Source organism: Trichechus manatus, unplaced genomic scaffold, assembly GCF_000243295.1.
Source record: "Trichechus manatus latirostris isolate Lorelei unplaced genomic scaffold, TriManLat1.0 scaffold00253, whole genome shotgun sequence".
NCBI classification, from domain to species: domain Eukaryota; kingdom Metazoa; phylum Chordata; class Mammalia; order Sirenia; family Trichechidae; genus Trichechus; species Trichechus manatus.
Genome location: NW_004444189.1, coordinates 61,500 through 76,469, shown reverse-complemented (window position 1 = coordinate 76,469; position 14,970 = coordinate 61,500). Strand labels below are relative to the sequence as shown.

The following is a 14,970-nucleotide window of genomic DNA, read 5'->3' as shown; positions in this document are numbered from 1 at the left end:
GCAGATGAGGTACACTCATTGTAATATTGTGAAACTTAGTCATTTGAAATTGGCTATTTAAAAAAAAAATCCCAAAACTAGTTTGGGTAGCCAATTATTTTGCCAGCATACAATGTCTCATTTTATATATTATCATTCAGCTAATTTCTCTGTAACAAATTAAGAAAAATATTCATTGGAAACACACATATAATCTATCCTCACAAACACATTCATTGATAAACAATAATGGAATGCAAAAACCATAACCACACTAGACTTTTGAATGAGAACCAGAACTGCTTCTGCTCAGCACTTCAAAGCCATCACTGAATTGAGCACTTTGGCAAAACTACTCTACAATGCCATAATGATTAGAGAATTGTACTCATAGAGAACTCATTAATGGACAATATAAAATAAGTTTTCCACAAGGAATTTGCATTTGGAGCTAGCAGTTTTTAGGTGTGAATTAAGCACTCAAACGCATTAACTCTTTACTGACCACTAGCATTTAGCAAATTATTGCTCAGCTGCATTAAGAAAGGTGATTCCATGTCCCAGCTTAAACCCTGTTTTACACCTACTCTCCTGGCGGAATTACTAACAACTCTCAAAGGTGTTCTGCTGTGCATGATAAACTATATGGTCACATCGATTTTAAGGGACTTCTGTAGTAGGGGTAGGCTGAGGAACGGGCTGCCACTATGAGCTCAGCCTCAACCACCAGATCTCTTCTGACTGTCCTGGGCTCTTTTGTTATGTTCCACTTCATTGTCAGTGGCCATACCAACAAGTCCTTAGGATCATGCATTATTTGAGCAGCTCTCCTGAGCCCTTAAAGAGTTGTTACTTTTGACAATAACTAATTCATCTCCTCCTTCGTCTTTTGACCTGATTAATTAGAAAATGTGCAGACAGTCTTGACAGATAGATGACTTTATGTAGCTTGTGAACTCAAACTCTCACTCTTACTACCATTCTGTTTAAAATGAACTCATTAATTTTAGCAGAAGTGTTAAATAAGTAATGGCTGGGAATTGGGAAAATACATGCCAGCACAGATTTTGGTCTCACAAAAAATGTGTTCAATCCAATGATTCCTGTCTTAGTTTGCTTCACAGAAACTCTTCCTTGAATAAGGCTATATAATCGAATCTGTTAGAATACTGATATCAGAGGAGAAAAGCAGTCAACAAGACTGTTGAGTGAGAGCAAAAGCCACCCACTCTATTTTAAGCACACAAAAGATCTGACATGGCATAGAGCATAACCTAAATTATACAATAAAAATTTTGCTCTACTTGTGATTTAGAGTCCCTTTAGTAGCACAATAAAGGCAAATTTCTTATAAACCACCTTAAGAGATTATGCAATATGTTGTAAAGACAAAGTGCTTTGGAGTGGGTTAGCCCAGAGTCTGAATGTAGGCTCTGTTATTTCCTGTATGACCTTGAATATACCGCTTAGTCTCTCTGGGTTTTATTTTCTTCCTCTGTATCTTGGTACAATAGGTAAGTAATTAGAATGCTTCACACAGGTCTTAAAATATGGTTATTTCTTCAATAAAAGTACTTACTATTGTTACTATTATTACGTAAGACTCAAATTTAAATTATATGTCCTCATATAAAACAAATTTATTATCAGGGGGTGGTATGAAGTATGGTTCATTTATAATTGTCTCTCTTGAAACACTGTTAAATAAACCTGAGTCTCAACCAGTAACTAGATGTCCTGGAGTTGACTTCAACTCATGCAACCCCATGTATGTCAGAGTAGAACTGTGCTCCACAGGGTTTTCAATGGCTGGTTTTTCAGAAGCAGATCACCAAGTCTTTCTTCTGAGATGCCTCTGGGTAGAGACAAACCTCCAAACTGTTGGTTAGCAGCTAAGCACATTAACCCTTTCTACTACCCAGAGACTCCACCTGAGTCCTAGGAAAACTTATTTCATTATGTAAATGTTCCTTGATTCAGGAGAGAACATTAAAGATGGTGGCAGAACCTTGTATACTGCCAATATGTATGATGATTAGGCTTATTTAATAAAAAGCAATGCTAAATGGCCTTATAATATCCAACGAATAGGCAATTTCTTTTCTGATATATGCAAAATTAATTTTGAGGAAGACATTTTTCTATATATCAAGACTAGTATGATATTTTCTTTCTAACCATCCAGCTGCTACAATGTTAAATAAATTAATTTTAATCTTAAATCAAAGATGTAATAGAGAAAAGGGTGATTTAATATGCAATCTCATTACATTTGACAGGCTTATTTATAAATGATTTGCCCTACACTTTGACAAGCATAGTTAATATGTTAATTAACTTTTAAAAAGACAGTGGAAGGAAGAGACTGACATACTATCATTCTCTTTACCGTGTTGGAGGACACTGTAGTTAAGACCACAAGATAGTGCTATGATATATTTTGGTCCCTCAAAAGCACTGTGATTTGATGAGATATTTACTAGTTATAGATAACTCTGTCACCCTATGTTAAAAATTAATCCCTGAAAATAATCCGAAGCCATCTGCTGCTTTAGCAAACAAAGATAGTTCCAAACATATTTACAGGCTTCTATAAAATAATATAAGGAGTCCTGGCGGCACAGTGGTTAAGTGCTCCACTGTTAACCAAAAGGTCAGACGTTGGAACCCACCAGCGGCTCCACAGGAGAAAGGACCTAGTGATCTGTTCCTGTAAAGATTACAGCTTAGAAAACCCTATGGGGCAGTTCTACTCTGTCATATGGGGTCTCGATGAGTCAGTGTCAACTCCACGGCACACAGCAACAACGTAAAGGGAATATAAGGCTTATCTGGAGCACGACTTCAACAGCTACAGCAGAGTTCCCAGGCAAGGGAGGAACTACATAGATAAGCTGCTTTTTGCATTTGCACTTCTCTGAACATGGTTTTCAGTACTTTGTAAGCCTTTTTAAAGAAGCTTAAAGATGATTTCCTACGCCTTGACTTTCAAAGAGTTATAAAATCCAAGAATTAAGAAAAGTTATACAAGAGGCAATATGCAATTTGATTCCTCTGCTTAAATCCTCCCTTAAGGAGGGAGACAAACAGTAGCTTTCTTGATGAATTCTCAAATAGCACAGTGTATTCACACTGCCACGGTGCTGGAGACCTCAAGCAGTAAATCACAACACGTCGAGCTCTGATTTCCATCACTTGATGACAACGTTAATCCATATGTGTCTTCATTAATATTTTTATGGCCTGTGGCTATTTAAACAGAATACTGGAAAAGGTAACACTGGGTAGGGATCGTTAGTTTTTAGTTATCATCCTAGTGCCCCACAGTGGTAAATGAACTGTAAAAATAGCCTGAAACCACTGCCACCTGCCTCCTGCTATTGTCCATAGGTTAATACTTGCACTTCTCCTTGGTGCGGCTGAGCCATGACTCAATTACAGTCCCATTTCTAGGTCTTTGAATACACGACATTGATGCTATTGATTACACAAAACTCAGTGCCCTGTGGACTTCTCTCTAACTGGAAAGATACATACATTTACCTGACTCATGGGATAATAACAAAATGGCTTGGAATGAAATCAAATTCAGGATGACAGGCATAGCACAGACATAACTCAGATCTGAGGGTTTGGAAGTAAAGAGCCAAAAAGCAAGGGAAGCAGCTCAAATATAACATATGTGTTTTTGGCGATGAATAATCTTGGCATGCAGACAAAAGGACATTTGGGGTCTACTATTTTCTATCAGTTTTCCTCCTTTCCATTTAAGTAACAGTCATCTTCCTATGCTTCCCTCATGCCTCCGTTCAAAGCAAATTGGCAGAAAGAGCCCAAGCCTTCTTCTTAAGAGAAAACACACACACACAGAAGAGAAAAGGAGATAAGTGGAAGAGGCACAGACTGGAATTCAAATACTACACATCAGAAACAGACACATTAGCAAATCACAGTCCATGTGGTTCTTTGCATTTTAAAGAGCACTTTCAAACATTTGGAAAATATTAGCCACCAGTGTATAAAAAATAGCTTCTCCTGATTAGCGAGGGTACAGTCTTACTGAACTGCCAAGCACTGAAACAAAACTGGCTCCAAGCCACAAATGTTTCCAAACTATGTTCTATTAGCAGAGTCCTTAAAAGACCCCACTGAAAAACAACCTAGAATTTCCACACTCAAAAAATAGACTAAACCACCCATAACTCAAGAATATTAAGTAATGATTACTTCCAAAGCCAACTCTCAACTATAAGTCAGGACGGTGGAAGGGGATGAGACAACTAATCACTGATATCCTAATGCATCCATTGGTCTTCATTTTCAACCTTTTCTCCATTAAAATTAATAGTCTAAATTTCTACTTTGCCCATGCCCTTGCTTAATCCAAACCCACTGCCATCGAGTTGATTCCAACTCATAGAGACCCCATAAAGCTTCCAACGCTGTATAACTCTACAGAAGCAGACTGCCATATCTTTCTCCCTTGGAGCAGCTGGTGGTTTCGAACCACTGACCTTTCCTTTAGCAGCTAAGCTATTAACCACTGCACCACCAGGGCTCCTTTTTGGTTTGGCATGCTCTCGTATAGCCTTTGGGAAAAAAAACCTAACTATGTAATCAACTGTCCAAAAGAAAGCCAGGAAATGTGATGAAAATATAGATTAGCTCAGCCCCTCAATGACAGACCATCATTTTTATCTTCAGTGTTTTAGAATATGGATTAAAATGATATTAGATTTATTATAAGGCAACATAAAATTTATGGCAGTAAATCTCAGGCTGTTTGAGAACCTAGACTCTTTTATAGCTCTGTGAAAATCTATGGATCTACACGCCATAAAAATAAATATACCCACGTGAATACAAAATATTGCATGTATTTTCAGTGGCTTTTCAGATCCTGAAGGCTCAGACCCAGGGAGGTGCTGGAACCTAAATTAAGGAAATCTATACTGTGCTCGAGTTTGCAAGGAACTTGATTGTTTTCTCACCATAGAATTTTTGGATCAAAAACATCAAGGAAGAAACCAGGCCTCATCACAGCCTAATTTACTAACAGCCAAGATTACTGAAGGTGGAACAGTGAAGTAAGTACACAGCAGTAAGACAAACAACACATGCTGTCATTTTACTGGGGTCATAAACATTATATGAACATGAAGCTGAAATCTGCATATGAGGGCATAATCATTCAAGGAAGATGATTCCTGTTATATAATAGTGATATGCTGTGTGAACTGGTTTACTTTCAACATAACTGTGAGTTTAGAAGAGCGATTTTTCTATCAATAAAAGACACTTTCCACGAGCCTTTTCTGAGTGCTGAAAACATACTGTTTCCTTATTTGATTATTTAATTTCTACCACACTTGATTTGGAATGCAGCATAGTTCACCATTAATAATAATTACATATTAATTCTTGCTAGTATTTAGGCCTCATAGGATAATTTTTAAGCTTTGCTAAACCATTATATGAAAGTGAGACAATGCTGACATTACCACAATATTTTAAAAAATAATTGTTTTATTTTATTTTGGATAACTGGTATCAACAGATTTGAGAGGTATACTGACACCTAATCTAGTTCTTAACCATTGGCAGCAAAATTTTCAGACCACGTATCTGAGTTTTGTTGTGAATTTAACATGTTCCCTGCTACTTTCAATCTATGCTGCTTCCTTGTTATAATATAAGGTAACAAATTAAGAAAAATCACTGCCCTGACAGTTAGAAAAATGTCTCTGTCCCTGTCCATCAAGAATCATTACCAGACACCATCTGCAAGGGAGACTCTGATTAGAGAACATTCCCAATCATGTTTTAAAAAATCCAACAGTATTGCCATACCCATGCAAACACTCTTGCACCATTAATCTTCATTCAAGCTGTTAGGATGTTTGTCTAGGCTTGACCCAGACTAAGCACTACAGATAGATTAGCTAGAGTAAAGCTTTCATTTCTCACCACATGTCAAGGCAGGTGGAATACTCTGTCGAGCCCAGGAGGACATCTGGAGGTCTGTACCACAAGGTAACCACTTCATTGGAGTATGTGTGGCTAGGGACGGATTTTGCTCTTGCAAGACCTGTGGGTTATATGAAATGTAAAGACGTTTAATGGGCATTAATCAAACAAGGGAATTTAGATTTGAATGTTCACATTTTAAAAGGTCAAACGCAATACTGTAATACAGAAGCCTGAATGCAATAACAAGGTTAATAGAAAGGTTGGGAAAAGCATATTGTGGTTTATCTGTTTCAAATGCATGCTAATTACCAATAAATCACTTAACATTTCATGATAAAGCACTGGAGTCATGAAAATCTAAGAATACCAGCAGAGTGAACAAATAATTCATCAACTACTAGATATTACAAGTAAGCTTACAAATCTCTTTGACTTTGTAAGATAGGGCTCATGGAACTCTAGTTCTGTGGGTTATTAAGCATTATAAGAAAGTTTCAAGGCCAAATAACTTTGAGAAAAGATGGATTTAAAATGATGGGTTTTGGGGTCTTAAAAGTTTGCAAGTGGCCATCTAAGATGCATGGACTGGTCTCAACCACCTGGAGTAAAGGAGAATGAAGAACACCAAAGTCACATGGAAAGTATTAGCCCAAGAGACAGAAAGGGCCACATAAACCAGAGACTTCATCAGCCTGAGACCAGAAGAACTAGATGGTGCCTGGCTACCACCAATGACCGCCCTGACAGGGAACACAACAGAGTCCTTGACGGAGTAGGAGAAAGGTGGGGTGCAGAACTGAAATTCAGGTAAAAAGACCAAACTAAATGGTCTGACTGAGACTGGAGGAACCCCAGAAAGGATGGCCCTAGGACTCCCTGTCAGCCCAAAACTAAAACAATTCCCGAGGCAAACTCTTCAGACAAAGATTGGACTGGACATAAAATGATACTTGTGAAGAGTGTGCTTCTTAGCTCAAGTAGATACATGAGACTAAATGGGCAGCTTCTGTCTGGAGGTGAGATGAGAAGGCAGAGAGGGTTAAGAGTGGTTGAATGGACACGGGAAATCAGGGATGGAAAGGAGGAGTGTGCTGTCACAGTGTGGGGAGAGCAATTAGGGTCATATAGCAGTGTATGTGTGAATTTTTGTATGGGAGACTAACTTGAAATGTAAACTTTCACTTAAGCTACAACAATAAACAAAAAAAATGTAGGGAAACAAGTATTTTAGAGGAATGTCAGGTGGTTATTTAATAAAAATAATATGCTGTTTTTTCTCTGGAAAAAATAAAAATAAAATGATGGGTTTTAAGAAACTCTCCATACTAGGAGACTTCTGTATCCTTCGTTTTTTTGTGCATGTTGGAAATCTCCAAGAAGAAAGTCTGATACTTTTCTCAAAGGTTTTCCTCAAAGGTTCTTGTGATTCCAGTGTTCTGCCAAACACTCACTAGGAAATGTTTATCTGGGAAGCTCCTATGAATGTTGCTAGGGGCTGTCAAGTCAACCCCAACTCAGCAACCGAATGTACAACAGAACGAAACGCTACCCAGCCCTGCGCCCTCCTCACAATTGTTCCTATGTTTGAGCTTGTTGTTGCATATGAATAGCACACAAATAAATAATTATAAAGGAACGGTTCAATAAATCGTGTACACACAGTTGATGAAATAGTATACAGCAAATTAAAAGGTTCCCTAAGAAATTTTAAAGGTTGAGGAAAATGGTCACAATAATATAAGTGAAATAGTATATGTAGCTTATACTCATATGCACAGAAAAAAGATTAACAGAAAATAAATGACTTTTAAATGTCTTCAGTGGTTAGCTATAGAATATGGGATTACATCTCTTTTTTATTTACTAAGTTCTCCCAAGTTTTTTCTATGTTTTGTATAATGAATATGCATTTCTTTTAAAAAACACAAAATACGTAGATTTTCTTTTAAAGAATATTCAGTAAGGACAAGTGTAAAGTCTTATTTACCACTGTAATGCTCAAAATACATAAACAACTTTTACAGTGAGCCTACCATGATTACAGTCATTTTAATTCTATAATTATTTATACTTTTGTGTAATATTTAGCAACATGACTTTTTTCTGTATATTAAACACAAGACATTCCATTTTCTGTGTTATATGCAAATTTTAAAATTAATAGGACAGTTGGTGATACAAAGAATTTCTAATTAATTCAACTGTTAGTCACTCAATGTATTTTCTACAATGCAGTTTTTACAACACTGCAATGGCATATTATAAATTGGTTAACATTTATAAATATTCTGTATTAAAATGCACAAATTGTACACATAACATATATGGTATAACTTTTTGATAATGGATTTTCATAATAACTCTACTTCTTTTCTCTACAACATTTTAACCTCCCTCAGTTTAGGCACAAATGATCACTAGATAGGACAATCAGGAGAGCTGAGTGTCTCTCGATTTGGTAGTTCCATCAAAGGGTCTGGTTCCTCAAATGATCATGCTTCCATACAAGGATCAAAGAGCTAAGCATAAATCCTGAAATAGGTTCCGACTCATTCCATATGTAATTGTCAAGTCAAATGGGACACAAAAAACATTTAGTCTGACTCTTTTGGTTTTCCTGAGGCTGTGTTGCAGAAAGCTAGTCTACAGGGATAGAAGAACAGGAAAAGCTGAGATTTTCTTTGACAGCTCCGATGAGCAGGCTAGTTATAGAAACTCTGACATTCTCAGTTAAGGGAGAACAAGAACTCAAAATAACCTAGAAATAGTATAAGTCAAAATATGTACACGTGATTTCAGGCCCATTATGTTCACTCAAGGAGCCCTGGTGGCACAGTGGTTAAGCACTGGGTTGCTAACCAAAAGGTTGGTGGTTCAAAACCACCAGTAGTTCAGCAGGATAAAGATGTGGCAGTCTGTTTCTGTAAAGATTTACAGCCTTGGAAACCCTATGAGACAGTTCTACCCTGTTCTATAGAGTCACTATGAATTGAAATTTGACTCCACAGCAATGGGTTTTTTGGTTATGTTCACTCTGACTGTGAATTTGATCAACTGGTTATTAAATATTTCTAGACAATATAAATAGAAAAAGCTATTCATCTACAAGATCCTCCTCCTTCCCACATGTTTAGGTTGAGGATTGCCCAAACTCCATTCCAATGGGGCACACACCTCTCAAAACAATAGTGAAAATGAGAGTTTTCAATATATAAATGAATTTAAGTGTTAAAACCGAGTTTCTTACAGTGGCTTGCAAGTAAATATGTGATAGGATGAATAATGTTATGTTTTAAAGGTACATTCTTCTGCAACACTTGAGAAAAACTCTTTCATCATCTTACTTTAATATAGTCAATTAAAACATTTTCTTGTGGACAGCATCCTGTACACTGATGAGTAAAAGGTTTTCACCCTAAAAATGCATGTTTGGTTGAAAAGATAAATAAATCCTAAAATGTTTCAGGGATGGAGCAAATTATTAAAACAATGACTCAAAAACAAACAAAACAAGGAAGTATACCTTGAAACCTGAATATGTGATTTTTTTTTTTTTTCAAATATTCTCGGCAAAATTCATGCATCAAAACATGCTTACTCATGCAAAATTTATTAAACTGCATCTTCCAGCTGAAGGAAAACCATAGGACAGGATTAATTAACACAGCATGTGTGAAAGCCGTCTTTCTCTGTTCCTTGTCAGTTGCTATGGTTACACTACAGGAAGAGAGCCACACTACCTTTTAAAAAGGATGAAGTTCGTGGATTATTATTAAAACTTCTTATATTACTGTTTAGTTTGAATTAAAAGTCAAAAAGCAAAGTGAAAAGCTAACCAGATGAGTACAGGTTATTTGCATGCCGCTGCTTTAGCTGAGTGTATGCCTATGAAAGGCTGTATGTGCCTATGGGCAACTAAAAGGGTTCACCTAACAATTCGATGTATCCAACTTTAAGGTGTTACCATTTCTAACTAATAAACACCCCAGAGTAGTAAAAACCCTGCTATTCAAGCCTTACTCCCAATGTCTCCAAAGTTGGGCAACTCTGATACTAGAATAATGGAATCTTAGATTTCCAGAGGAGTTAAGAAGCTTTTATATTTAACCTATTCATAAGATTTTTACTGGCCAATTTTTTCAGAAGCAGATCGACATCCTTCTTCCTAGTCTTAGTCTGGAAGCTCCGCTGAAAGTTGTTCACCATGTGTGACCCTAGTGGTATTTGAAATACGGGTGGCATAGCTTCCAGCATCAGAGCAACACATAGGCTACCACATTACAACAAACTGACACATTGCATGGTGGTGCTGGCGAAGAATACTGAATATATTGTGAACTGCCAGAAGAACAAACAAGTCTTAAAAGAAGTACAGCAAGAGGGCACCCTGGAAGTGAGGATGGCAAGATTTCATCTAATGTACTTTGGACATATTATCAGGAGGGACCGGTCCCTGGAGATGTACATCATGCTTGGTAAGGTAGAAGGTCAGCAAAAAAGACGTAGACCCTTAACAAGATGGACTGACACAGCACATGGAACAATGGGCTCAAACATAACGATTGTAAGGATGGCACAAGACTGGGCAGTGTTTCATTCTGTTGTACACAGGGTCACTATTAGTCGGAATGCACTCAAGGGCACCTGACAATGTTGGTCAGTTTTAAGATTACAAATATCCTTTACTCTCCTTTGAATGAAGCATCTTTATTTTCGTGCCTGTCCAGACTTCTGCTTTAACAGAAGCTACCCTTTACAGAATACCAAAATCCTTTAAAAATGTTTTGAATAGCATTTGCCAGTCTTTACATTGAATAAAAGTAATCTTTGAAAATAAATTCTAATAAAATGAGATTATCTTCCTCTGATTTTATTTAATTATCTCTAAATTTTTAAAGAAAATAATTTATGCCTAATTCCTTTCCATCCTAAAGGGCTCAGACTTTTTCCTCATTTTTTATGTTAAAATAGTAGAAATAAAAAAATTTTAGTATAGACATCCTAAAGAAGAAAATATTTAAATAATTAACCTTCATTTCTAGGAAGACTTTTATTTTCTATTTTACATAGAAGATAAAAACAATACACTTCTTCTGGATATACTTCTTCAGTAAAATTAATATATGTAGTAAGATCAGTTACTCAGAATTATTTGGCTAAATACCATATGAGAATATGCTTTTGTTGCCAGACTTAGCCTGCTTATTATTATTATGAGGCTTGTGATAGGGTAAAACTGAAAACATGACAGTGGTTCTTACACTAACTAGTTAGGTGTGTCTCCTTGATTAAGTTATGTAAGCTCTCTGGCCTTGGTTCGCTATGTGTAAAATGAAGGGGCTAGATAGGGGTCGGCAACTTTTGGGACTGGGAGCTGGTCACCCGATTTGGTAAAGAAATTTTGCTGGAACACAATCACACCGATTCATTTATATATTGTCTAGGGCTCCTTTCACAATACAATAGCAGAGCTGAGCAGTTGACAGATAATAACCCACGAAGCCTAAATTATTTCTTATCGGGCCCTTAGACAAAAAGGTTGCTGACATCTGGGCCAGACTAAGGAAACTTTAAGGTACATCCAAGCTCAGTGATCCAAAGAAAATATACCAAATCTTGCTGATTAAATGTATGAAGATCATATATGTCCAAGTTCTTAAAAAGCACTTCAAATAAGTAACTCCACCTCAATGATCCCATCATATCCCATCCACATTAGCAGAGAAAGCATAATCATTTTCAATCGTGTATATGCGACTATATCATCATTTTCGCAGTTCACTGGTTTACATTTTGTTTTCTAGTTTCTGCCTCTCAGTTAATGAAACTCATAGTTATTATACCAATGCTAGATAACAACACAATGTAAAAAATGAATTCCATAACTTGACCAAATCAGCAGTTTTGATGCATTTCTATATCCATGCTGATTCATTTCTAATTTTAAAAACTAAAGGTAAAATGCACTAAATACATTATAAGAATCTAATTTTTAAATCAAGACGTAATACTCAGAAATACAACTTAATATTTAGGCCATTTTCAAAGATATAAGTATTACTATATAACCAAAACATTACATTAGTATGTACCTATATGTGTATTAAAGACATAATATGTACAGAAATAATGACAACTATAATTAGAACAGTTAAGAATAATTATGATTTTATGCCAGATGCATGCTTTGCACTTGACAGGAAGGAAGCCAACATATAAAGATAAAATTATTTATACATATATAATATTTGAAATGACAATATACACTCTCTTTAGTGTGTTGGTTTGTTTAGCTTTGAAGAGAAATAAGAAATTAAGGTGAGTGTTTCCCGGGAAGGCTTGGGATAATTCATTCTCAAATCCTTGTTAATGCCCCACGTCTGTCATTTTGTCATACTGTGGTGGATTGCATGTTGCTGTAATGCTGGAAATGATGCCACTAGTATTTCAATATGTCCACCTATGGTGGACATATTTCAGCAGAGCTTCCAGACTAAGATAGTCTAGGAAGAAGGACTTGGCGGTCTACTTCTGAAAAAACTGGCCAGTGAAAAACCTTATGAACAGCAGTGGAACATTGTCTGATACAGTGCCAAAAGATGAGGCCCTCCTGTTGGAAGGCACTCAAAATACGACTGGGGAAGAGCTGCCTCCTCAAAGTAGAGTTGACCTTAATGACATGGACGGAGTCAAGCTGTAGGGACCTTCATTTCCTGAAGTGGCATGACTCAAAATGAGAACAAACAGCTGCAAATATCCATTAATAATTGAAACATGGAATGTACAAAAGTATGAGTCTAAGAAAATTGGAAGCCGTCAAAAATGAAATAGACCACATTAAGATCAATATCGAAGGCATTAGTGAGCTGAAATGAACTGGTATTGGCCATTTTGAATCTGACAATCATACGGTCTATTATGCTGGGAATGACACATTGAATAGGAACGGTATGGCATTCATCATCAAAAAAACATTTCAAGAGTTATCCTGAAGTACAACACAGTTAAGTGAATAGGATAATATCCATATGCCTACAGGGAAGACCAGTTATTACAACTATGATTCAAATTTATGTACCAATCACTAATGCCAAATATGAGGAAATTCAACATTTTTACCAATTTCTGCAGTCTGAAATTGATCAAACATGCAATCAAGATGCATTGATAATTACTAGTCATTGGAATGTGAATGCTGGAAACAAAGAAGAAAGATCAGTACTTGGAAAGACGGCCTTTGTGACAGAAATGATTCCGAAGATCGCCAACTACTTCTTCAATGCAAATACTTTTTTCAAACAACATAAACGGTGACTATACACGTGTACCTCACCACATGGAATGCACAGGAATCAAATCGGCTACATCTGTGGAAAGAGACGATGGAAAAGCTCAATATCATCAGTCAGAATAAGGCCAGGGGCCGACTGCAGAACAGACCATCAATTGCTCATATTCAAGCTCAAGCTGAAGCTGAAGAAAATTAGAACAAGTTCACTAGAGCCAAAATACAACTTTGAGTATATCCCATCTGAATTTAGAGACCATCTCAGAAACAGATTTGATGTGCTGAACACTAATGACCGAAGACCAGACAGTTGTGGGAAGACATCAAGGACATCACACACAAAGAAAACAAGAGGTCATTAAAAAGACAGGAAAGAAAGAAAAGACCAAAATGGATGTCAGAAGAGATTCCGCAACTTGCTCTTGAACGTAGACTAGCTAAAGTGAATGGAAGAAATGGTTAAGTAAAAGGGCTAAAGAGAAGATTTCAAAGGGTGGCTCTAGACGATAAAGTAAAATATTACAATGAAGTGTGCAAAGACCTGGAGTTAGAAAACCAAAAGGGAAGAACAAGCTCAGCATTTCTCAAGTTGAAAGAACTAAAGAAAAATTCAAGCCTCAACTTGCAATATTGAAAGATTCTACTAGTGAACTACACAGGAAGCATCAAAAGAAGATGAGATTAATACACAGAGTCATTGTACCAAAAAGAACTGGTCAACATTTAACCATTTCAGGATGTAGCATATGATCAAGAAGTGATGGTAATGAAGGAAGAAAACCAAGCTGTGCTGAAGAATGGCAAAAAATAAGGCTCTAGGAACTGACAAAATACCAACTGAGATGTTTCAACAAATGGATGCAGAGCTGGATATGCTCACTCATCTATGTCAAGAAATTTGGAAGACAGCTTCTTAGCCAACTGACTCTAAGAGATACATATGTGTGCCTATTCCAAAGAAAGGTGATGCAACAGAATGTAGAAATTATCAAACAATATCATTAATATAACATATAAGTAAAATTTTGCTGAAGATCATTCAAAAGCAGTTGCAGCAGTACATCAACAGGGAACTATCAGAAATTCAAGCCAGATTCAGAAGAGGCTGTGGAACGAGGGATATCATCGCTGATGTTAGATGGGTCTTGGCTGAAAGCAGAGAATACCAGATAGATGTTTACCTCTGTTTTACTGACTATGCAAAGGCATTCAACTCTGTGGATCATAACAAATTATAAATAATACTACAAAGAATGGAAATTCCAGAACACTTAGTTGTGCTCATGAGGAAACTGTACACAGACCACAAGGCAGATGTTCTAACAGAACAAGCGGAAAACGTGTACTTTAAAGTCAGGAAAGGTGTGTGTCAGGGTTGTATCATTTCGCCATACTTATTCAATCTGTATGCTGAGCAAATAACCTGAGAAGATGGACTATAGGAAGAAGAACATGGCATCAGGATTGGAGGAAGACTCATGAACAACCTGAGATACACAGATGACACCACTTTGCTTGCTGAAAGTGAAGAGGACTTGAAGCACTGACTGATGAAGATCAAAGATTACAGCTTTCAGAATGGATTGCAACTCGACATAAAGAAAACGAAAATCCTCACAACTGGACCAATAAGCAACATTATGATAAACAGAGAAAAGACTGAAGTTGTCAAGGATTTCATTTTACTTGGATCCCCAAGCAATGCCCAAGGACGCAGCAGTCAAGAAATCAAA

The 14,970-nt window shown here is 36.7% G+C and overlaps 1 protein-coding gene across 1 annotated transcript in view; it reads right to left on the bottom strand.

Annotated features, from left to right (window-relative positions):
* The window catches only part of CDK14 (cyclin dependent kinase 14), a gene marked incomplete at its 5' end in the record, with an annotated part of 305,956 nt that overhangs the window by 249,746 nt on the left and 41,240 nt on the right, over positions 1-14,970 (bottom strand). The window contains one exon of the mRNA XM_004389659.2: positions 5,947-6,067. Coding sequence (XP_004389716.1) covers positions 5,947-6,067 — 121 coding nt within the window. The remainder of the gene's footprint in view (positions 1-5,946; positions 6,068-14,970) is intronic.